Here is a 24,023-nt window from a genome sequence, read left to right as displayed (position 1 = left end):
GGGCATCGTGACTGTACCTATTGTTAAATCCATTTCATTCACATATCAGCTACCCATATCATGTTGAAAACATTGATTTACCTATCTATTATTGTGATCTTTAGCAGTCGTTTACAGGATGACTTTTGTACTATTTGGAAATCACCTGTTGTCACATTTCCAATAAACCACGTTAATCTTTTAAACAACATATTAAAATAACTTGATACCAGTAGAGAAAATTAAAGATGTCTCTATCTGGTTTCCACATGAATATGCCTTTGTTAGACATCTTTATCATAATTTATCTGCTGAAGACACAGTACTGGGTTGAATGAACCCTTCCTTGATCCTTATCAAGATGAAGGTGCAGAGTTATGAAGTGAGGGGAGGTGTCGTCTGACTGGCTGTCCTGAAAACATGCAATCTTTCCATCCGGCTTTATTTGGTTCCATTTGGTAACCTTTCTCAAATGTAACTGATCTGTGACTGAGGGAAACAACATGAGAATTCCCCTGTTATCAATGTGGAAATCGCCTCTGATAGGAAAGGCTCATCCCTCCCAGCTACCCACACAGTCCTATCTGGAGTTTTATAACTCTGCACATCTGACCCCTTCAACCATCAGCCACAGGTCCTATAACATAACCCCAAAAGTAGATGTAATCCCAGTAAGCCGCAGGTGGCCTTCCAGATTGGCTGCCCAGATCTCCACATTTTCTTTCCTTTCACACCCCTCTCACTCTCTCCCCAGGATCCCGGTGTGGTGGTAGCCCTCAGCTGAAATAGGGCCTTTGCAGGGTGGAGGCAGCACGCTGCAGCAAGGACTTGTCACATTACTCTCAGCTCCACTGTGGGACACGGGCACCTGAATACAGGCTGTGAGGGAGAGTAACACGAGTGAGAGTAAAACTAGACCAAACACAGGACAAGGACGCCTCTGCAGCAGCAACATAATCCAATTTTGGGAACTTGGGAAATACTTTTATCTCTTGAGTCAAGGGGATCCCAGCTGTGTGTTGCCAAAGATTGTCGTTAAAAGTACTCCAGTCTCTTTTGTAAGACTTTGGACCTAAAAAAGAGCCCTCACGATGGATAAGGATGCTCTACTGGACTATGAGTACCCAGACCTGGATCCTTTGCCATCCAAAATTGAAGCAGAGTAAGTACATTTTTAATGTCTTTCTAAAGATTAAGATTAATACTCTTAGGCCTAAAAGTCCACTTATTTTGGTTTTGTATGTTTTTATTGTTATTGTAACAAATTCAGTCTGTCCATTATTTAACATTTATTAGTAGTTCTTCAAACTTAACAATTTTGCAGTGAGATACAGCTCATTGATATATTAGGTGACACTTGGCACACTACAGTGCCAGTGTGTGGGCTTGTTTCTGTTCAGTACACTTGTCATATTACAGTGGAGGCCGTCTCATTTTTATGCATTGAGAATGCAGGTTGTGTAGGTTTTTTTCCAAAGAAAAGTATGACAGTATGAACAAAATGTAAGTGCATTCTACCCAAAATAACTAATTATTTTAAGCCACAAAAGTAAAGCTGTAATACATGGTACCATGCAAAGTTGGACGTAAGACCCAAAGCTGATAATGATGATCTTTGCTCCTGGCCGATCTCACATTTTGAGAAGTTTCTTACACTTAAATTGCATTTCCATATATACAGTGGCACAGAGTGATTAATAGAAAGAATATTGATATTTAATATTGGCTTCAGATGAACGCTATGACAGAAATACAATTGAACAAGTGTAATTTATCACCAGCACCGTGTTGAGCTAATAAACCATCTGGCTGTCATGTAAATATGTTGAGTTGTGGTCTGAAAAGCTTTTGTGTTGCCACAACTGTAGCTCATTATATTATAGCTAGCTGATTTGTAAACACTAAAATGTCCTTCTGCACCTCCTCTGCTCTGACTCTGGAAATGTGACTTTTAACATTGCCTTAAATTTAGAAATGGTCTGCTCTCTGATTGCCAAGTTACAAATCCACACATTGTTTGGACAGGTAAGAGACTGTTGTGAAAAATGTCAAAACATCAATTCTGGAAGCTGCCATCTCTATGCTCACAGACCACACAGTATGTGTAGTTGTATAGTATGTTTTCCAAAATAAGTCTCCCAACCTAGAATAGCCTTCTCTGAATATCAGAGTTGTAATAACTACCCCATGACCAGGCATTCCTGCTATTCCAGTGTACAGGAACATGAGCATTGGCATTTGTTTTTTTTTCCTGTCACGCTGATACCAATCCGTTTAAATGCAAATCTCTGGTGCAGGATTTCAGCTACAAAGTTTCCAACTACAAATGGTCCTGACAGTGACGTCTGAAAGGTTTAGTGAGGTGTGAGTCTGCTCAGTGACTCAAATCCTTGTGTCTTATGTTTGATTGTTTTGCTTATGTGTGAATGTTTTGTTCCCTTTTTTAGAACAATCCCTCCATGTGACCCTACTGCTGATGACAGGCTCTACCACATATGCATCACTGCGATATCTGTAAGTCTGCTTTCCTGTTGGATTAATGTGACGCAACATTACGCTGTCCTGTCATTCATTCACTGGGTTTATGATATCACACCTCAGACATAAAGCATGCTTTATGTTGTGCCGCAGAGATATGATGGTTGACTTTCCTTTGATAAAGTTATGCAAGGTTTGGCTGTCAGAGTCAGTTTGACTGGCTGTTAGTTAGCAGGATATCTCAAAAGGTTGTCAACATTCTATTTATGAAACATGGTGAACAAAGGGCCCTAGTTCAAGGACCAAATGAAATTTGATCTAGATCCAGGTGTGGGTCAGAGGCACACTGAATAATTCAAATTACGAAATATGTCTCTTTGCCGATCGTGATCCTGACCCAAAAATAATGACTTAATATATCTAATATAAAATGTATTTGCTCTCAAGTGATTTCCAGTTACATCACACAAATCAAGTACCGGTAAAACAAATGAAAAATGAATGATACTATTTGAGTGCAGAAGATTTACCAATTTAGCCCTAAGGCCATATTGGTAAATACTGTCACTCAACAAATATGAGATCGAGTAATGTTCACTACCATTACCATTTTGCTAATTAAAGCTATAGTGCATAGTTTCTGTCGTCCCCATGAGGAATTCTAAGTAATGACAACAAAACTGTTGGCACGTCCACATGATACAAGCCTTCTGTGATCGTGCACAGCCCCCACCCCTCCTCCACGCAGTTACTAGTAGCCAAGGAGCACACAGAGGATTAAAAAAACATGGACTTTTCAGAAGAGGTAATTCTCTTCACTCGAGTTTCTGCACGCAAACAAGCTGATAGTCTTAATTAGCTTTGTAGCAACTCATTTGGCAATGGCTTGAATGTAACGGACATTCATTAATATCAAAAAGTTCCGCACTAAAGCTTTAACGCACATACTATTGCCATGTTTTCCTTATGATGTTCCTTGGTATTCACTTTCTCTTCTTCTGGTGTCTGATGATGGTGAATAATGATGGTAGTTGGTCCAGACTGTCCCAATTTAGAGCAAGGCAGTCTTCCCATCCTTGTGTTTCCTAAACGTGTCACAGGTCATGACAGGTCATTGAACTCTCACTGGTCAATGATCCTGACTGATGACAATTCATTCACACCACATCCATGGGGAGCACTATTGAGACACCGGGGTTTGGCCTTTTGTGGCATCAACTCATTTTTTGTGTTGAAGCAGGGTGAGTTCTGAACCCTGGGGGAACCCACAGCTGTGTGCTGCTCTGCAGATAAGGCTAACTGATGTATCTTCTCCCCGTAGCTCGTTGTCATGCTGATCCTCGCAATCTTAGCCAGACGCACAAAGGTGGGCGACAGACAGACAGGACTCCCAGGTTTACTCAGGTGAGGCTGTATCTTATCTTTTATCTCTCCCTTCTTGAATGCCAGTAAACACCATGCTTAAATGTGAAATCAGTTAGCTACTTGCTTTTATAGGACCATACTAGTAGCTTTGCATTGGGGTTACTCAGGGTTTCTCAAACTTTTATCAATAATGTACCCCCTTTGAAATATTTTTTTCAGCCAAGTACCCCCTGATCAGTGCAAAAACAGTTTTGGTAAAAAAGAAATGCCTATATAAAGAGGCACAATACAGCACTGTGCCATCAGTGTCAACAACATTATAACAGAAAAATACTTAAATGCTACATTTCAAATGTTTAGAATCCATAACTGAAGTAATTTATTGTTATAGTATAATTATTTTAGGAATTATGCATGACTGATATTTTTTAAATTAACTTTTTTTTTTAAATGTCACGTTCCCCCTGCAGTACCCAAATTTGCATACAATTCACATCACTATTGTCCAAAACATACGGCAGATTCATAGATTGATTTCCTATTTACCTGGCAGTTATTGGCTTCCATTCATTTCAGTGTGTTATGATTCATATGCAAACACTTACAGTCGGCTGAGTGAACATTCAGCATAAGAGATAACTACACAGGGAGCTATTGCATTTACATGTTGTCAGAACATAAACAATATGGAAACATAGTTGTTGAGAACTGTTAGTTCGTCATTTTATAATGTATAAGTTTGTCATTTCTTAAGTAAAGGATGACTGTTGTTTTCCAAAAGCACTGGAACACACCAGCAAGGAAAAGTTTTTAAATCAGTGTCTACTTGCAACTAAATTATAATGGCACAAATGTTGTCGGCACTAATTTAATCTTTCGACTGGCTGATGTACCCTCGAGCAATTATCCCCCAAATCTGCTCCAGTGGAGCTGCTCAGTGGCCAACAGATAAAACAGTTGTCATACAGGGTAACTTCTAGGTGTGAATGTGTGTAATTGTGGGTTTTTGGAGGTGGGCGCTGATTAGAGCTTTCATGCTCAGTGAACTTTTCCTGGATTAATTGAGGTGGAAAACTGTGATGGATTTTCCTATCTCAAGCGAGTTTCAAGCCTCGTAGTGACATGAATGGAAGCCAAGGGCAGCCTGGAAAGTAGAAAACCACACAGAAATATCTTTAAGTCAGTTAGTTAGTTTGTAGTTTGTGGGCTAAAACTTTTTTTTTAAAGTGTGTCATTTCTGCCTAATACAGTAACTGTTTCATCCAAATGTGAGGCTGGTAACATGTGAGCTCTAAATACCTGCTGCTTGATTTCACAGTCCGGTCAACTTCCTGGACCATACGCAGCACAAGGGCCTTGCAGTGGCTGTGTTTGGAGTGCTCTTGTGCAAACTGTGGGGCCTGATCATATCGCCAAACCCCCTCCCCTTCATAACAGACACAGAGAATAAACGTGAGGAGGTCATTTTGGTTCTTCCTGCACTAGCATTAACCTATCTGCATTTACTTTTTACACTGGGAAAAAAAAAAAATCTTCTATAGCCACTTTTCACTGCCCCTCTTTTGAACAAGTGGATAAAGGAAAGGTTCGGTTAAAAGAGTAGACATCATCAAATTTATAGACATAAACATTTTCTTGGTAAATATCTGTGTGTGTGTGTGTGTGTGTGTGTGTGTGTGTGTGTGTGTGTGTGTGTGTGTGTGTGTGTGTGTGTGTGTGTGTGTGTGTGTGTTATGTAATTGGATTATTTTGTTTTCATGTGTCTCTGTTTTCGACTAAGCTTTACAAGAAGCTTTTTTTTCTAAAATGAAATTACAAAAAACTGACTGTGAGAAGTCAGTTCCCTGCTACTTTACACAATCTCCAAACAGTAAAAGGTTCAGCAGAGTAGCGAATACAGTGGCAATGCAGCAGAGTTAGATCTTAAACCATGCATAGGAATATTTTTTTTTGTGGTAAAAGCGAAGCAGAATTAGTTGTCAAAGTTTTAAACTTGTGTCACTTGTTTCAGTAAATCACAAATTAGGATATATTGCTTTTGATGCTCCAGGTCTTCACACACTTTTGTTGTATTTGCAGAGAACTGGGTGATTCTGGGAGTCTTCTACTACCCCGCGCTATACTACCCTCTCCTGGCATGTGGTACTTTACATAATAAAGTTGGTTATGTACTTGGTAGCCTCTTGTCATGGACGCACTTTGTTGTTCTGGTCTGGCAGAAAATTGACTGTCCCAAAACACCTCTGGTGAGCAAAAATGGCATCTTACTTTCATGAGACATCAATATATTCATGAGGAATAAAGTGATTTATATTGTCTAAATTGTCACCGAATTAACCTTTACTTTCTTTGTAATGTTTCATCTGTCTGAGTTTTAAGGATTATTTCAAAGACAACTGATTTGTTCTGGTCTGGAAACCCAATAATTACCAAACAAAGCTGGTCTGTGGTATATCTGTATGCAACAGATGTGATTTGAGAAGATGAATATCAGGCTTTTCAGATGGATTCATGGACATGTGGTTGAAGCTTTCCACCTCACTCAATCCCCAGATTTTGTGCCACATCAATGCCATGAATGTCTGACTCAAAACAATTAGTTTCACTGTCTGTTGGTCTTAATCAAGAGGCTTTGTCACAGTTAATCAGTTTAGTGTGGCTTTGAATCCAGGCTTTGAATGGTTTGTCTCTTCTTTTTTTTTTAAATAGTAGCGATGACTGTCTTTTTATCCCACCATGAGCTGGCGCACACCAAACGCTGCAAGGAGCATTTGAGCTGATCTGCATGACTAAGCTTAACATAAAGACAATATAATACATTTTACTAAATATTATATTTAGTATAATATGTCTTTCTAAGTCTCCTCTCTAGATTCTCCCACCACAACACATAAAGCCATTTATGTGTTTTAACATGTTTTCCTAGTGTGTCACTCCAAAACTCCCAAAGCAAGTTGCTAGGTGATTAAAAGTCTTCTTTTATTCCTTTTGCAGATACACAAACACTACTCCCTTTTCTCCAGCCTGCCCCAGATAGCTTGCTTGGCATTCCTTAGTTTCCAGTATCCCCTTTTTCTATTCAAGGGCTTAAAGGGCACTGAAAAGAACAATGTTACAGAGGTAAGTTTTTATCTAAGTGTAGTTCCTTTACCATGTCTGCTTCAGGTTTGTTATACAGGCTTCACTGTACTAATTGTTTGGCCTGCTTACATAACAGACGTGATACAAGTGTATGTGTTGATTCGTAGTCTACGTACACATAAGCCTGAACTATTATTAAATCACACTATGGCGCACATTTCTTCTGAATCTGTGCACGTAAGAGACCTTTATAAGCCACCTCCTAATCAAGGGGCTTATCGTGCTCATACAGTCTAGGCTGAAGGGAAAATGTGAAGTCCAACGCAGCATGCCAGTCTAATCATTTTAAGTAGATTTGACGTAACTGGTTTACATTATGTTCTTGATCATATTATGAAAAGGTAGCCTTGTTTTTTCACTGAGGAGGCACAATGCTGTGTTTATGTGATGCTAATTTCAGTATGGGTGTGACTAAGCTGGGGTGAGGCAATTGCCTCAAGTTTGACCCCCCCCCCATCTCTCCTACACACCACAGCAACGTACCTGACACCGTAAATCTGCACAGATACAGAAACTTATCTTAAAGTGGCTTAGTTTGCAATGCTTTTTCCACGTTAATAGTTACAAAATAAAATTCAAGTTTAAACTAATCTAATATAATGCCTCATACTTCTAAAAGAGTTTAGGAATATGAAGGCCCAACTGAAGCATTTGTGACCCCAATTAATTCAGCTTTGCCAGAATATCTTATTTACTATCAACTATTATGATTTAGTTCCTTACATGATTGCTGTCGATTTTTCTATTAGGATCTCAGCAGCAGCTACTATAAAGACTACGTGAAGAAAATGCTCAAGAAGAAGAAGCCCACCAAAATCAGGTGAGAATTGTAACCTGCTATCCCTAAGACACCTGATTTGCTGCATTGTTACATGTTAGATAGTGTGGAAGAGAGACTATTTAGAGGAAATAGTTTGCTGACCTGTTGCTGCCATTTCTGAAAAGAACTTAATTAATCATATCTGCTGGTCGAACAATTGTAAATATTTCCTCATATAGTCAATGCAAATGGCGTGTCAACGTGTCATGCAGAAGTTGTTTGTGAATGAGCACCAGGAAATAATGAATTTTCTCTTCCATTTGTAGAGAATGTTTGACTCTACCTACATAGAAACACATCTTTTTAAATTTGATGTATTCAAGGATGAGGGCAAAAAGGGCTCATTTATTCACAGATGTTTCCTAATCTCATGGATTCGTTTAATGCATAGTAAATTTGTGCCTCTGTTTACCTTTTACCTCAGCACAGAGACGCCAAAGCTCCCTCAAAGAATAATTGATGCTATGAAGTCATACATTTATACACCAGAGGAAGGTAAACAAGTTGTCTGTGTGATGTCTGGTAATGCCTTCAAGTGTTATGTCTTGTTACACTTTTATAACTACTTTTTTTTTCCGCAGCCTTCCGGTTTCCACTGAAGTTGGCTATATCTGGTGTGGTGTCATTTATTACCCTGTATCAGGTAAGTACCGTAGTATTAGACTTTATAATCTAAAACGAAGGAAGTCAGTAGACTCTAAGTGCTACACACTGTATTGAAGTTATTACCAGCAGTGGATGATCCAAATACAGTGCAGGCCAGTTTAATGTCTACATCTGTAAAAGCTATTGAGTTACCATTCTGGGGTAAGAGTTTTTCCATTATTGAATAAATGTCCTATTTTTTTAGGTGGGTCTTCTACTGATCTCGTCAGTTCTGCCACCTCTCCAGATCGCCCGTTCGGGAGTCGATGAAGACGTTGCCAACCTATTAGCTAGCTTTAAGATTATGCTGTCTCCGGATAAACATGAAGTGGTCAGAATAGTGGTTTATTACATGTGGTGTGTAGAAGGTGAGTTAAACCAGAAAGCAGCCATTAGTGATATGAGAGAGATGCAGAATATACATGTATTTATTTAGTTACATCACATTAGAGTCCTAACATTAACATGGACCTCCGCTTATGCTTGTTGCACATTTACTGTATTTGCCATGCTAACTGTCAATGAATGCCCACAGTGAACAATCTGAATGTTGTGTGCTGTTTCTCCTGCAGTGTGCTATATCTCAGCGATGACCCTGTCTGGCTTGGTCAACCTGGCTATGCTCATGCGCTCCATGGTTCTGCATCGGTAGGCCTGAGGAAAAAACAGTGTTATAGCTGTAGATTCCTTATTTTTCTATTCTCTTCCCAAGGTTTCCAAGAATCATGAGCATGCTTCTCATTCTGGCGCATTCATTATAATGTAATGGTTCACAGAGGAGTTATTATAACATAATAGAGTACTAATCATCCAGACAGACAGAATAGCATTCACTCTGCGTTAACTGCCACTAGAATTGAAAATGGCTATTAAGATAAGAAATGAAATACTGTGCCATTACCATAAATTACGTCGTATTAAAATAAATGATTTTCCGTGTCGAGTATTGACTTGCATTTCGGCTGTATCCCATGCTAAATTACCTCCTCAATTAACTATGTAATTTGTAAATTTATTGATGAATCACTTTATCTTTGGCATAGTGCTGTCTTGATTGTGTTTTTGCATCTGTAGGTCAAACCTGAAGGGGCTGTACAGAGGAGATATCTATAATGTTTACAACTGCCAGAGAAGTATCAGGGCTTCGCGGCCAGCACTGGTCTGCTGGATGGGATACACCAGCTTCACTGCAGCTCACATCTGCATTGGTACAGTTATATATTCAATACTAACGGAAACGACTATAGATTGTCCTGTTTTCTTTTTTTAAACCATATTTCCAGTTTAAATGTTTTGGATCTCTTTTGTTTTATCACTTCAGAAATGCTGCTAAACCTTAGATTTTGTGTATCATATGGTTACTGTAACATACATACTGTACCCCTAAATGTAACAGGTTATGTTTGCACGTCAGATAGTGGTAAAACAGTAATGGCAGATAAAAGAAATATCCTCACGTAGGCCAAATAGCCTCAACCAGGCATTCCATGTAAACATTTAATTGCCATTTTAATAACACTGTCTGTTCACAACTCATTTTTCGTTTGTTTGTTTGTTTGTTTGTATGTATGTGTAACAGCAACATTAACTCAGCTAGAATGAAGATTTGTCAGGTTTTTATATGTGGTTCATGAAAGGATACCTCTCAAATTCTGTTTTTGAGGCTTCCAAGATTAAAAGGTTATTGCTCACTCCTCCCTACACTGTGATATGAGAGTGAAGGGGTTTGCAGTATAGATTTGTTGGATGCTGGACAGGGTGTATGAATGTGGCCCTGAAGCTCTGATCTCTCCCTGGCATGCAGGCATGATCATCCAGACCATGGTGTTCTTCCTCTGCCTTCTGATCGCCGTCTTCCTCATCATCATACCTGTACTGCACGGACAGAATCTGATTCTCTTTCAGATCCTGGGGAGCATGTGGTGAGTGTCGTTACATCTCTCATTCATCAAAATATCTATATATATATATCTTACTTCCTGAAAACTTGACACCTGGAACGGTTTTCAATCAGCAGCAACAACATGCTCCATGTATGTTGCACAGTAATGGATTTAGATCATATCTTGTTCTGTTGGTTACAAAATGTTTTCTGTGTCTTCTGTCTTTCTTGTATCACAGCTGTTTGATTGTTGTTTTCTCCCTTCAGGCCCTTCTGGCTGATGATTCTCTTGGCTGTGTTGATTCAAAATGTCACGGGCAGGTTTTGCTTTATCAGAAAAACAGCAGGCACACGAGACCTAGACAACAGGTGAGTCACTACATTTGTTGCTATGTATCATCTCATTTTAGTGTTTTACTGTTAGATAATTATTGCCTATCTTACAGGGGTAATCTGTTCCTGCTGACATACCTAATGTTCCCAGTCAACGTTCTGATCGGGGTGCTTCTGGCAGTGTGGCGCATGATCATCACAGCCCTGTTTAACATTGTCCACATGGGACGCATGGATATCAGTCTCCTTAACCGCAATGTAGAAGCATTTGACCCAGGTGAGATGGATATTCTGCACTTCGTACGTATGGTGATCAACACAGCCTTAATGTCACTGACTGGTATGCTGACTAGGCCAAAGCATCAGGTCAAGTTCAATGTCTTCTGCATTGAAAAAAACAAATCATAATATAAAGGATACCTTGGACCCTCTGGGTGCATTTTATGTGTTCAAATATAAAACAACAAGGCATTGCTAGGGAATTCCTTCATTTCCTCCATTTCCTTCATTGCTCAAATATATTTTGCATTTTCATACATTTATTTTCTTCTTAGTCTCAGACACACAATGTTAACGTATTCATTGGTATTAACATCATGCTTTTCCCTTTGTAGATGCCACTGTGTTTTTTTTCTTTCTCACTGTCGAGGCTTAAAGAGAAGCAATTTCCTATGAGCAAATGCACTTTTACTGATCCCACTTAGAGGCCAGAAATGCGTATCCTATCCACTTTACCCTGCTAGCAGCTCAGTGCAGGTTGTATGATATCAGTATTCTGTGCAGAGCAAGGGACTGTAATTGCATGCCGATCTCTGAAATGGCTGCAGATTCAAGACATCTGTTGTCAGGAAAAGCAGGTGGTTAAAAAGAAAAAAGAAAAAAAAGAAGTGTGATTGTATGGCCCATTATGTGTGATTGCCTCAAAGCCAACATGGGGTGCAGTCCTATGTGTTTATTGCTTTTGCCCAGTCAGAGTGATCCCCCCCCTCCCTGTGTCTGTCTGCAGCCTACCGCTGCTATGCTCATTATCTGAAGATTGAGGTGAGCCAGTCGCACCCTGTGATGAAGGCCTTCTGCGGGATGCTGCTGCAGTCCATGGACCAAGAGGAGAGCAATGCTGCACAGAGATCACGGGACGTTGAAGAGGGTCTGTAGCACAAAACTCACATCATAGTCTACACACATGAAAAGACCAAAAACCAACAATATGTTAGTCATTTCCTTAAACCTGTCTGTGGCATTTAATCCCAAACACTTTTAATAGTGCATTTGTTGGGAACTATTTCAATCGCATTTTACGATAGAAAATAGTCCCCAACAGTGTGTATTAATAAACATGTTGTGCTTCACTGAGTATTTACAGCAGTGGGATGGTGTATGTGTGCATGAATGAACTTGTCTGAATGATCAACTCATTGTTGGTTTTGGTCTTTTCATGACAACAAGACAAATATAGAATATCGCCAGCCTTATCCTTTAAAAATAAAAGGAAGATTCTTATCTACATTAAACGTCAGTGGCATCTTTAATTTCTCCAGAGAGGTTTAGAATTCAGTAGCAGGTCACTGTTTCACATAATCAGATCATAACACTGTCTTGCGCGCGCAGAAGAAATGAAAGCTTAGCAGTTCTGATTTAATATGTCAGGAGCAAATTGAGTCTCACTGTGGAATAATTTACAGTCCTGCTGCTGGTCTCAATCAAATCTGTCATAAACTAATCAGCTGTCATCTATGGCGTGCCCACACTCACCTGAACCCTCCGCCTCTGTCACCAAGAGACAATGTATGTCCTATAGATCGTTATACATATTATTCAACCACTGTATCATTTATGTAATTTACACAAAATATGAACAGCTAGGCTAGCTGTAGCAAACTGGTTGCTGATCTGCAATGAGGGTATTGACTCAAACAGGAGGTGATAGTCGCCTTCACGTGTGGTGACAAGAGGACATACATTATAGTATCAAATTATCAGTAGAAATGCATCAGCTGTCATTGGTTGTTATGGAATTCAACTCGGCCTGGTATCTTGTCACAGCTGAGTCCAATTACGCACGTGCAGTGGAGATGTTGCTTGTTTGCATCTAGAGAACAATGCATTATCAGAAATAATCTATTGTTTTACAAAGATCAGTTCTGGAGAAGCTGATTACACAGATGAGCTATGCTAATTGCCTGCTTCATATTCATGTAGCCCAAGGGGCTTACACTTTCAGTGTGTTAATGGCATGGCCAATATGCTACCACCATGCTTAGAGGATTAGAATATGATTGCTTTCTATTATTACTTTTTCTGTAGTATATAGTTGGTCCTGGGAGGCCTTCAAGTATTTTCTCATTCCAGTTAAGATTTAAAAAAATTGTAACAATAGGACTTATATATGACATACCGTCAGTGCTATCATGATGTCTGAATGTCCTCAGGGATCCAGCTGGTCGATCAAGAGAAGAAACAGCGCAAAGTGTCCAGTGCAAAGAGGGCCCAGAGACACTGGCAGCTCCTCTACACCCTGGTCAACAACCCCTCCTTGGTGGGCACCAGGAAGCACTTCCAGTGTCAGACCACAGAGAGCTTTCTGAATGGAAGCCTCAACCGCAGCGCCAAAGAGGGGAGCAAAAAGGAAGCCACAACCAAGGAGGCTGCTGCCGGAAACTGAATATGAAAGTGACCCTGATTAGGGACTGGTACAAAGTCTCTTCTGGTTTGGGGCGAATTCTACAGTCATATTGTTTATCCACACCTACTGAAATAAGTGCACTTAAATAGTTCAGCGCCACATGTCGAGATATTCACTGAGCCTTTCCTGTCTGGAGATTGTGCATCCACTTTGTGCTGTTAATGTTCCCCTTGGTTGTTTATACAGCATGTGAGGGCCACAGTCTCCGGCTGATGGGAAAGCTTGCGTGGCACTGATCTCCCATCTGAACACACTCATGTGTCATTTTCAACACGTTTATGTGCTTATTTTGGGATAGCACTCGTTTGCTTTATGTTTCAACCTGTAGGTTAATCACATTTGTTTTCTAATATGTTGTTATTATCATAGTGCACATAATGCAGATTTGTAAAACACGTGCATTCCACTGAAGGATCCCTTTTTAAAGAGTGTATCAATATGTAGAATATTTCACTATTTATGAATTTACAGAATGAGCTCAGACAGGGTAATACATTTATTTTTTTCAATTGTACACATTTTGTGTAATTAACAATAACCTGTGGAATAGGACAAACTACCAGACAAATGAAACTGTGTTTTTTGTTTTATTTGTAGATCTTTAAGTCACAAACCACTTGCTGCTACCAGCGTTTTCTTATTCTCTTTTCTGGTTTCTGATATTCACCAACATGACATCTTGTGTGTCTGCATTGACATTTAAAATGCCCACTGTTAAGTGAAAACATGAACACCTTCGAATTTTTCTTCTGATTACTGTGAAAATAAAACGGAAAATAAAGTTGTCTTTCTGTTCTCCAATTATTTGGGCTATATTATGGGATATTTCTAGAGTAGGTTAATTTAAAAACATGGTTTCATGCTGTTATGTTGAGCAAAGCCTGTGCAAAATGAACTGCAGGCTACAGGGCCAAAATAAAGACAAAGGGAGGCTTTGTGTTGATCATCGCTTTCAAACGCAGCAGTTTTTTTCTTTCCCTTCTGCATGAACAAACTCCAAAAACCCAGAGCCAGTCTATTTTTTTTAAATATTTTGTTGCTGTTATAAAGACAGCGAACCAAACTCCCATAATAAAAATGCATCAAATAAAGAAAACGCATAAAAAATCGGGCAGAAATCTGAATCGATTCTTAACGTAAAATGGTTGTATAAAATTGTACTTATGTTTGTATTATTCTTTCGGATAAATTTAGAAAAGAATGTTCTATTTTTCCCCCTGAAACATCTCAATCCGCAAGGTCAAAGACAAATCCAGAAAATAGTCTGTATAGTTTCATGTTTTATTAATTCCACTTACATAAAATGATATCAAAAAATCTTTAAAGGTCACGGGTTTTGTTTTTTCGTTTCGTTTTACAACAGTTCACAAAAAGTCACTATATGCATCCAATTACAAGACAGTGAAGCCGCCAGACACAGTGCGCCCTTTAGTAGAGGCTTCATAGAAACTTTCCGTTGTAAAAAAAGAATTAAAAAAAAAAGTCAATTCACATGGCTTTACATCACAGGTTGACAGTAACATCTAAAGTCCTCTAGACTAGCCTACACTAATAAAAACCACACATGGAAATACGCGTGACATGCCATGGACACGTTCATTGTAAAAAGCGAGAGTAGGCTAATAGCAAGCACCCGTAGATTAAAAGGTTAAAGTCGCACATTTTTAAAGCCTTACAATACGTCAAACAACATTTTGTTGGTAAATAACCTGGGATTTCTCGTTAAGCACAACACAGTTGAAAGTGAAATTTCCCTTTTTGAACTCGCAGGACAGCGGGCAGGTCAGCACCGAAAGCACATATCTGCATCTAATATCATTTAATCAAATATCATCATCCAAATCTGAGACTGGACGAGTCAAGTTGAGCCGGAGTGCCGACACCTGAAGAGATGGTAATTGGCCAATGTGAGATTTTTTCTCATCCTTACACAGACTACACAGTTAAGAGCAATTGGTCCCTGATGTAAGTTTGTTTTAAATGACTTTAAAACATATGGCACTTTTTGTTTGCTTTTTTGTTCTCTCCAAAACGGTGATTTCTTTTTCATATAGTTAGTTTTTTGCCTTCAATTACGCAAAACTCCGGCGAGCTCCGCGCATCGCCGTTTGCTCAATTTGTGCCCATATCTGTGTCTGTCCTGCAGAAAGGGAACATTTTGCTGCTTTCCTGACAGTTTTGAGCTCTTATAAAACTGTAGAAAACTGTGCTTGCATTGTATACTTATGTTGCTTATTTTAACCTTACAGTAGACTACAAATGTCACATGAATCAATTCACAATCTCAAGTGATTGACGGAGTACTTTCTGAGGTAAAGAAAATTAAAAGATCCACCTTTGTTTTTATGAGAAGCCAACCTTGTTCACGTGAAGTAATGGTGATTGAGTTACCTGCTTGAATGTAGGCTACTTAAAAGTAAGTACAGTAGCCTACTCGCAGACGTCAGAGGAGCTCAGCGGCTTGGCTGCTTGTAGTTGCCGTTGATCTCCTCCGAGATGTTGACTGCCTCTGCTCCCAGCGGTAATCTGTCACTGTACTCCGAGCCCATTTCAAACTCCTCCTGGTTGGTTTTGGATGAGGATCCGGGGATGGACTCTGTCACCACGCTCCCCTCAGCCTCTCCGTCTCCTTCCTCTCCCTCGGCATCTCCCTCCCCCTCGCCTAATTCGCTGGGGTCGAAGGTTTTCTCTGATTCCACAAAAGACGCCCTGCGATCAAAGTCTCCAGTCATTTGTTTCTCCATCTGATCCGGATTCTGAGCCTTCATGATCAGCTTGTAGGTCTTCCCATGGTACTTGTATAACAAATGGCAGCAGGTGGCCCCCAGTAAGGGAACAGTGGCCAGACCCAATAGGAAAATGCTGACAATCACGATGATAAGCAGGGAGGGGATTTTCTTCCTAGTTGTGAAGACTACTTGGACTTGGCAGTCCTGCCCTCCATAGGTGAGACAAAGTGTGTAATTGGTGCCAGGCTGTAAACCATGGAAGCGGTAAGCATTAACACCCTCCTCTATATTGGACCACTGAACCATGGAGTGTCCATTACCTGTATTTACACAGAGGTAGAGCATGTCCAGGGTGGCCTTACTGGATGAGGACTGGAACAGACCAATGGCCTCTTTATTCACTGTTTCGTGGTTTTCAGTGTGACTGAGATGAAGGTTAGATTTGCTGCTGGGAAGCTGCAGCGGATTCAGCTGCACTTTGGCCTCCGTCTCTGATACTTCTAATGCAATAACACCAAAATCAAAAGTGTACTGCTTCAGGTCATCCAAGCTCAGGTTGAAGGCGTGGTTGGAGATGTGTTCAGTGCTTTCTCTCACGCCACACTTGCTCGCAAAGGTGGGGTTCTTTGTAACGCCGCCGTCCTGCCCCGTGCCGACACTTTTGTCCAATGAATCTTCAGGACTGCCCTTTGTCTTTTCGTCAGGCTTGGTCCAGTTGATCACATTGTTTTTGGAAATCTTGGGCTCTGCAGGCTTTTTAACGGATGGACGGATCTTGTCCACCGTAAAATCGGGCTTTGAGTTGCTGCCATGTTTTTGGGTGGCTGCCATTTCCACTTTAACATTGCTCTCTGCCTTACCTAAATCATTCACCGCAGAGCAGCTGTAATTTCCATCTTCCTTTTTACTCAATTGAGGGATGATGAGAGTGCCGTTTCTAAAGACGAGGAATCGATTGTTGGTTGTTTTATCATTAATTGGCACATCATTTATCTCTCCAGTGGAGGGCAAGGGGAACAGATAATTCTGATTTCCTGCAGTCACCTCCCAAATGACCTGTGGTGTGGGGCTCCCTTTTGTCTCACAATTTAAAATGACCGTCAAACCCTCATAGAGCTCTGTGTTTTCAATGTTGGGCTGATAGGTAATTGTGACAGTAGGGGCCTTACAGTCCAGTTTGGGAATCGCTGTAACCATTGTGCCGTTCAGGTGTTCAGGGGCATCACATAAAATGGAATTTGGCTCGGGGACAGAAATCTTGGTTGTCGTGATCCAATCTCTCAGCCACTCCAGGCTGCAGGAGCATATGAAGGGGTTGTTAAAAATCTGAAGGTGGGACATGGAGGAGAGAGCACTGAAGGTACCCTGCACAATGGTGGTAAACTTGTTGTTGTTGATGCGCAGCGACCTCAGGTCTTTCAGAGTGGCAAAGGCGTCCTTTGGAAGGTTCACCATCTCATTGTTGTTCATTTTCAGGAGCTGCAGGGCTGTGAGGTTGTGCAGATCCTCCCATGGAAAGTTCACAATTTTGTTGTAGCTGATGTCCAGGTTGCGGAGATGGATCAGGGGGGCCAAGGTGTCTGCTTCTATAGTAACTATCTCATTGTGGGCCAGCCAGAGAGAGGTGACCTGTGTGATATTGATGAAGCTTTTACTTTTCAGAAATTTGATCTTATTGGCAGAAAGGCTCACGGTGGTAACATTGGAGGGGAGACCCACAGGTACTACCAGCAGGTCTTTGTAAGCACAATCAGCAAACTGGTGGGCAAATTTATCCTGGCAGCTGCAGAGCTCTGGACAGCACTGCACAATGCCAACCACAGTAGTCCACAGGACAAGGAGCTGCAGGAGCTGTCTCGCCATTTTCTGCACCTGCAAGCATCAATTACCAGACATCAGCCCAAGGTCCAATTTTTATCAGACATTCACATAACATTATGTCCATTATACCAGTGGAAATGCACTGTGGAAGCTGTTACATCTTACATCCGTTTAGACATGTTTTACTGAGTAGGCTACGCTTTTCAAGGGGAATCAAAGTTCTTTAATGCAGCTTAAAATTGCATGACAAACTCATTAAAAAACAAAAACATCCCAGATGAGTACTGCTGCTGTGCTGTCATGCAATCTGGTTTAAAGAATCAGCACATTTTCCTTTTGTTTCGTATGGCACTTCAACCATATGCACTACACAAAAACGACATCGATTTTTTTGAAGGAGTTTTAGACAGCCGTACACATAAACAAAAGCAAATATACACATAGCCTATGCTGTGTGTCATATTTTAAGCAATTTCAGAGTCAGGTGGTCTCGTGCTTTTAGCGCGTTTCCACAATCCGGTGCGGAATAACTGGCGCATTAAGGTGATCAGACCTTTGATTTTTGCAGCTAATTAAAAACACTATACTTTTAGCAAGAGATGAATTGCAATATTGCCATTATCAGTTTACATAGAGACTATAGTTTTTTGCACTCATGAACAGATGCCCTTGTGATTCATCGGAGTTGCCCACAGGGCGATGTTTTTTCACCTTATCTTAGATCTGGATGCTTCTTTTTTCATCTTTTACGTCTATAGTAACTGCCCCATTAACTACTGAATCGTCTTACCTGTCCAATGTTAACTTCAATTCCTGTGTCTTATTAATCTCTTCCTGAAGTTTCCAATCCTCTGAAACAAGTTTAATGGTCGAACAAAAATCGAGTCCTCTTAGGTTGCGGATCCTTTCACATGACTTTTGCAGACATCGACAGCGTTGATAAAGGGCCGTGGAGGGAACATTTTTCCCGGTGAGTCGCTGTTGCGGTCCGAAGGCGCTTTTTTCCTCCAGCGAGTGTGGGATCCACTGCGCGTTCCCGACGCCGGGAAGCGAGAAAAGGAACCGTGAACGCGCAGCCTCTCCCATCTCTCTCCTCACTATTAAAGATACAGACGCTCCGGGTCCTCCACCCTCAAAGAAAATTCATAATTTAGGACCTGATGTTTAATTTACTACCCCGACCCAAGCCTAATCTTTGACCTCATTCGGTTTGGCTGCAGTATTCTTTAATTAAAGGACTTAGACAAGAGTTTCCAAACGCACTTAGATTTTAAATGAAGTTGTCCTGCGACAGCCTACAGACACAATTTCCAGCACTGCTGCATTAAGAAATTGTCTTTAATATAAAAAAACCCAAAACAACAACAACAACAAAACCAAAACAAAAAGACCAAAGGCTGAATTCAGAGGAGTCCAACAAGAGAAAATACCCAAAATCTTGAACCACATGTGCAGATAATTTGATGGCATTTCATTGTTATGTGACGCTTAAATTGATTTGGAAGATTTAGTGAATGTGTTACAACCGGAAGTGGAATAAGAAGCTAATAGAAGCCGCTTAATGGTAAATCACAAATGTGTTATTCTTAATCTTTTGAAACGGAAATATATATCAAACGCGCACATGTAATCCGCTGGTTTGTTTTAAATGTAGCCTACAGTATGTGGTCGATTTTTACTTTAAGCCTATTTTTTGAATAAACATCATTAGTCATAATTGTTCCTTAATGTTTCAGTCATTTGAATTAGTGTTAGTATCTGAAGAGACTTGTTTGCTGCTCAAATACTGCCATCGTCTGGTGTTCTGCAGTATGAACTCCGTCAGTTCAAACAGACCACTTGGCCATGCATAGGCCTAAATGTACACTATTTAATTACTAAGAGAATATTTCATGGATCTAAAGACTCACACCCTGCCTTTAGACATGGTTGCGGTCCTTAATTTTCATAGTCTATAGTTCATGTTTAGCTTTCTTAATTCATAGCTGGGCGGCCCAATTTTCAATTAGATCATTATATCTGATGTTGTATTATAAACCCCGTGGACAAAGTTTAGGACTTCAGTGTAACTAATGACTGTTCATTGTGTGTTACATTGTGATTCATTGTTGTGATATTTCTGTTACTCCCTGATATAGAACACACACACACAAGTGTAAACTTGTGTGGCATTCGACAAGAAACCTCTGAAGTGTCTTCTGGTGTATTCTTATCACCATCACAATCATTTTTGGAAGAAACTCACTGGTTTGACGGCTGAAGCCTCATATAAGAATATAAATCCTTTATTGTCATTATATAGAATACAATGAGATGTGCTCAGTGCAATAAAAAGACACAGGAAAAACACAACAAAACAACTTCAGCAAACAAACATCCACAGCCAACAACATGCTCTAAAATAATGCAAAATCATTTATATTATTTTATGAATAAATAAGTAAATATAATGTAACTTTGCACTACAATAAGATTATGTATTACTCTAGAATAAATGTAATTATTGCACAAGATCCAGTAGGTTTGTCCACGAAAGACCATCAACATATTACAGCATATTAATCAACTTTGGAATTAAAGGGAGGAATGATTACAACAAGTTAACACAGTTTAAATGTATAAATGGGCATGTGAGTATGGTTTTAAGACAGATCTGAAAAAATGTGACCCTATCTTTTAAAACTTGGCAGTTACACACCAACCAGACGGCTGACCCTCGGCAGAAAAGGCAGTTGAACTGATCAGTCTCCCCGAGTTGGTCAAAAAAGTGCCTGGGAACACACCAAAGCGACGGGACATAATACGTCTCCATAACAGCAGGTGGCGCTAATCTGTATTGTCGCCCAAAAAATGAAAACCGGCAGCTGATTGGACAAACGCGTTACATGGATCTGGCTGCTGCTTCCGGATTTTGGATTTTTCTAGTCTAACGGCCAACTTCTCCAAATACTGCTCTTTGTGAGCACCTACCAGATGGCCTACCTCGACCGATAACTGCCAGACAACTTGTTGTTCAATAGAAGAAACTATATAAAGCCATAAATATAGTTTACTTAGTGTTATGTATTTCAAACTGATTGAAACTATGAAACTTTCCGCTCGTCTACTACTGTTTAGCCTGTGCTTCCACCGTCCGTCATGGCGCTGTCACATGGTCGTGTGACGTGTTTGCAAAGGGTCAATAGTTCACCGAAACGTGTTTCTGAAAACATTTTAAGCGAGAAATAAGCCATGCAGTTGCTGAATCTAAATCTTCATTTCAGATCGACAAAGGTCAGTTTAAAAGATTTTCGTCAGATTTTGAGAGGCTTAGTCGTGCTCAGATTTAAACGGTTTACGGCATAACGTGTCATACTGAAATTTGTGAAATCCATAAAATAATAAAGTTTTCTCTACATACAATAACAGAAGATGGAAATCATTTCAAAAACGTTTTAGCTATCTATGATTGTTTGATTGCTAACGTTAGTGTCAGGGTTTTGGTATTTTGTTCCGTCTTATTGTGGTAGTCTTGTTTTTCTGTTATGTTCTGTTTCCTGTTTTATTTTGTAGTCTGTCTTGTCTCCCTTGCCTTTCCCGCCTTTTTTGATTGTTCTGCCCCACCCTGATTTGTTCCACCTGTTGGATCACCTGTCCCTTGTTAGTGTTCATTACCTGGTGTATTTAGTTCCTGTTCTGTCTTTGTGTCTTGTCGGATCATTGTTCATTCTGTTTGCTGTTGTGTGCTGTTTAGGGTTTTGTGGGTGGGTTGCTTTTTCCTGTTGCTGCATTCCTTGTCGCTGTAATCCCTGGGTTTTTTGATTATTTTAGTTTTCTCTGAGATTTTTTGGAACTCGTTTTTGCTGTGCCAGTTTCTGGACACCTTTTGTTGTAGTCCTTTTGTTAATAAATTCTCTACTTGGAACTGAACTGCATTTGGGTCCAAGCCTTGCTACTTACCTACTAACAGATCGTGACAGTTAGCTCAAAATGCCATTCAAGTAACAGCCTTTGTTTTTTTTAAAGATTATTTTTTGGGGGGTTTTCTGCCTTTAATGGACAGGACAGGTGAGAGAGGGGGGGGGAAGACATGCAGGAAATCGTCACAGGTTGGAGTTCAACCCTGGACCTCTGCGTCTAAATATATGTGTGCCTGCTCTACCCACTGACCCAACCCGGCCACACAAGTAACAGCCTTCGTGGTGTTTGATTGCTAACTTGTAGCTAGCATTGAACGAACTTCGTTGTAGGTCCATTTTTACTGTGTTGCCATTACAGAAGTCTCTCTTTAGTATCTTATAGGCTACTCATCATCATCACCAACTCACATCTGCTCTCGTCGCAAAGTGATGCATGCGCAACTCACATCTGCCAGTCCTTCCAGAAAAATGCAGAGTTCTTTTTTGTGACTGTTGCGGGCAAAAATCCTTGATTATGTGGCACGTTTTTCTTAAAAAAATGCGATGGAATATACAGGATATTTATGCAATTTTATGCGATGAAATTGCGGGAACTTGCAAAAACTGCGGTTTCATCATGGCTTCATCGCGGGGTTTGCAGCTTTTTGATGTTCCCATGGCAACAGGGGAAAATGGCTGCTCTTGTGTGAAGTAAACGCAACCTTTTTCAACTTTCTGCTAAGATATATTTGACTTTTTGCAACGAAAATGCAGGGATTACGAAATCATGCAAGCCCCGCATATTTTGCACGGAAACCGGCAATTTACGTGGCAAAAGTGCGGCGTATTTGAAAAAATGCGGCCCCCGCATAAATATGCAGACTTTGGCTGATTTATGCATTGAATTATGAGATTGCATAATCGTGTTTTCTGGAGGGACTGATCTGCGCTCGACTCACAAGGCCACGCATGTGTGTTGGGGTTTGATAGTCAGTTCTGTTAAACAGTGACCTCCTCCGTGTCAGACTGTTATTACAGACACATTCTGTATAATGCTTGTACTTGTAGTAAATTATACCGTATTAAAACTCATGTTGTAGATGTTAATTTTCTGTATTATGTTGTACACTGGAACATGGAGTACAGTTTTTTTAATCCTCGGTGGGGTTCCAGCCATGAACCTTTTCTGTTTTACTGTTTTCTTGCTTAGAGAAAAAAGTTTGTTTTTTTTGTTCCATGATTTCCTTTTACTTTGGTCTTTTGCCAGACATTCTTTTTCCTGAGACAACAGGAAAATGTGGAACTGTAAACCATGGTCCAAATCCTCTGGGGATCAAGGCCTACTTGGGCTCATATCAGAGCACAGCAGAGACCAGAGGGTCACCATATCTCAGTTTAGACTGCAGTTTGGCTCCATCCAGACTCAGAGCTGCAGTTACGACAGTTAAGAGATGTTGGCACTTTTAAAATTGGCTTGAGCAGAGATGGTCTGGACAGGGTGGCTCAAACAATGGCTCCTGTAGACACCATAGACATATCATGAAAAAATGTTTGACATGTCCACATGAACTGTGAGTAACCCTTCTCAGCAGCCAACAACAGTCACGTAACCACAGGAAGGTCTGAGCTGTTAGGGCAGGTGCGGTCAGCTCCGGCTTAAGTGACCTGACATCAAGACACATTACAGTCTAGTTGGTGAATCATCTCTAGTCATGCTCCCCTCAGTTTTATCAATAGGACTTTACAAGGGATGAGTACTATATGCAGTATGGGCCCTTCAACTCTGTGAGATATCCAAATAGGAAGTGCTAAACAACAGCCTTGTGGTGTAGTCTCATAATCAGCCTATGACTACACCGCTAGGAAAACAAAACAGTTCACACAGAGCTGCCTCTTTCTTGATTGTCTGTTGTAACCTAAGATGGCAAACAAGTGACATAATTGGTGGTATTGGTGGAGCCTTGTACAACACATTTTATATTGCTTCATATGTGAAGTCACTGTTGTGTGGAAAGAAACCCAAGGATGACAACCCAACATAGTAACATCAGGGTTTGGTCACAAACAAGAGAGCTAGTACGCCTAGATGACTGTGCTTCCAGATTTTTCTTCTCAACTCACTAACATAAAAAATTAGGGCCCTCAATCGATTAAAAAATGTAATCTAATTAATTACATACTCTGTGATTAATTAATCAAAATTAATCGCATACATAATTAACAGTGCCTGAACCGATACTTTTTAAGTAAAAAAGAAAAGAAAAAAAGG

General features: G+C 40.2%; 2 protein-coding genes across 2 annotated transcripts; one reads left to right on the top strand and one right to left on the bottom strand.

Annotated features, from left to right (window-relative positions):
- Positions 1 to 595: 595 nt before the first annotated feature.
- stra6 (signaling receptor and transporter of retinol STRA6) lies at positions 596 to 14,120 on the top strand. The gene is made up of 17 exons (XM_078257046.1): positions 596 to 1,141; positions 2,427 to 2,493; positions 3,779 to 3,861; positions 5,141 to 5,274; positions 5,902 to 6,068; positions 6,817 to 6,942; positions 7,713 to 7,783; positions 8,208 to 8,278; positions 8,365 to 8,426; positions 8,634 to 8,796; positions 9,001 to 9,076; positions 9,503 to 9,636; positions 10,233 to 10,350; positions 10,578 to 10,679; positions 10,757 to 10,920; positions 11,650 to 11,790; positions 13,073 to 14,120. Exons 1-17 carry the CDS (start codon positions 1,071 to 1,073, stop codon positions 13,303 to 13,305), a joined length of 1,983 nt encoding a protein of 660 aa, XP_078113172.1. The 5' UTR covers positions 596 to 1,070; the 3' UTR covers positions 13,306 to 14,120.
- A 1,624-nt stretch (positions 14,121 to 15,744) lies between these two features.
- On the bottom strand, positions 15,745 to 18,915 carry islr2 (immunoglobulin superfamily containing leucine-rich repeat 2). Its single transcript, XM_078257045.1, has 2 exons — positions 18,667 to 18,915; positions 15,745 to 17,927 (listed from the first exon to the last, which is right to left on the bottom strand). Exon 2 carries the CDS (start codon positions 17,916 to 17,918, stop codon positions 15,780 to 15,782), a length of 2,139 nt encoding a protein of 712 aa, XP_078113171.1. The 5' UTR covers positions 17,919 to 17,927; positions 18,667 to 18,915; the 3' UTR covers positions 15,745 to 15,779.
- Positions 18,916 to 24,023: the final 5,108 nt, after the last annotated feature.

This window comes from Sander vitreus, chromosome 8 (assembly GCF_031162955.1).
Source record: "Sander vitreus isolate 19-12246 chromosome 8, sanVit1, whole genome shotgun sequence".
Lineage (NCBI taxonomy): Eukaryota > Metazoa > Chordata > Actinopteri > Perciformes > Percidae > Sander > Sander vitreus.
Note: the sequence above shows the minus strand (reverse complement) of the source record. Positions and strands in the feature narration are given on the sequence as shown.

Coding starts and splice junctions, on each gene's coding strand:
- islr2 (XM_078257045.1), bottom strand. CDS start 17,918: ATGGCGAGACAGCTCCTGCAGCTCCTTGTCCTGTGGACTACTGTGGTT.
- stra6 (XM_078257046.1), top strand. CDS start 1,071: ATGGATAAGGATGCTCTACTGGACTATGAGTACCCAGACCTGGATCCT. Junction 5,275..5,901: donor AACAGACACAGAGAATAAAC/GTGAGGAGGTCA, acceptor TTGTATTTGCAG/AGAACTGGGTGATTCTGGGA. Junction 6,069..6,816: donor ACTGTCCCAAAACACCTCTG/GTGAGCAAAAAT, acceptor TTCCTTTTGCAG/ATACACAAACACTACTCCCT.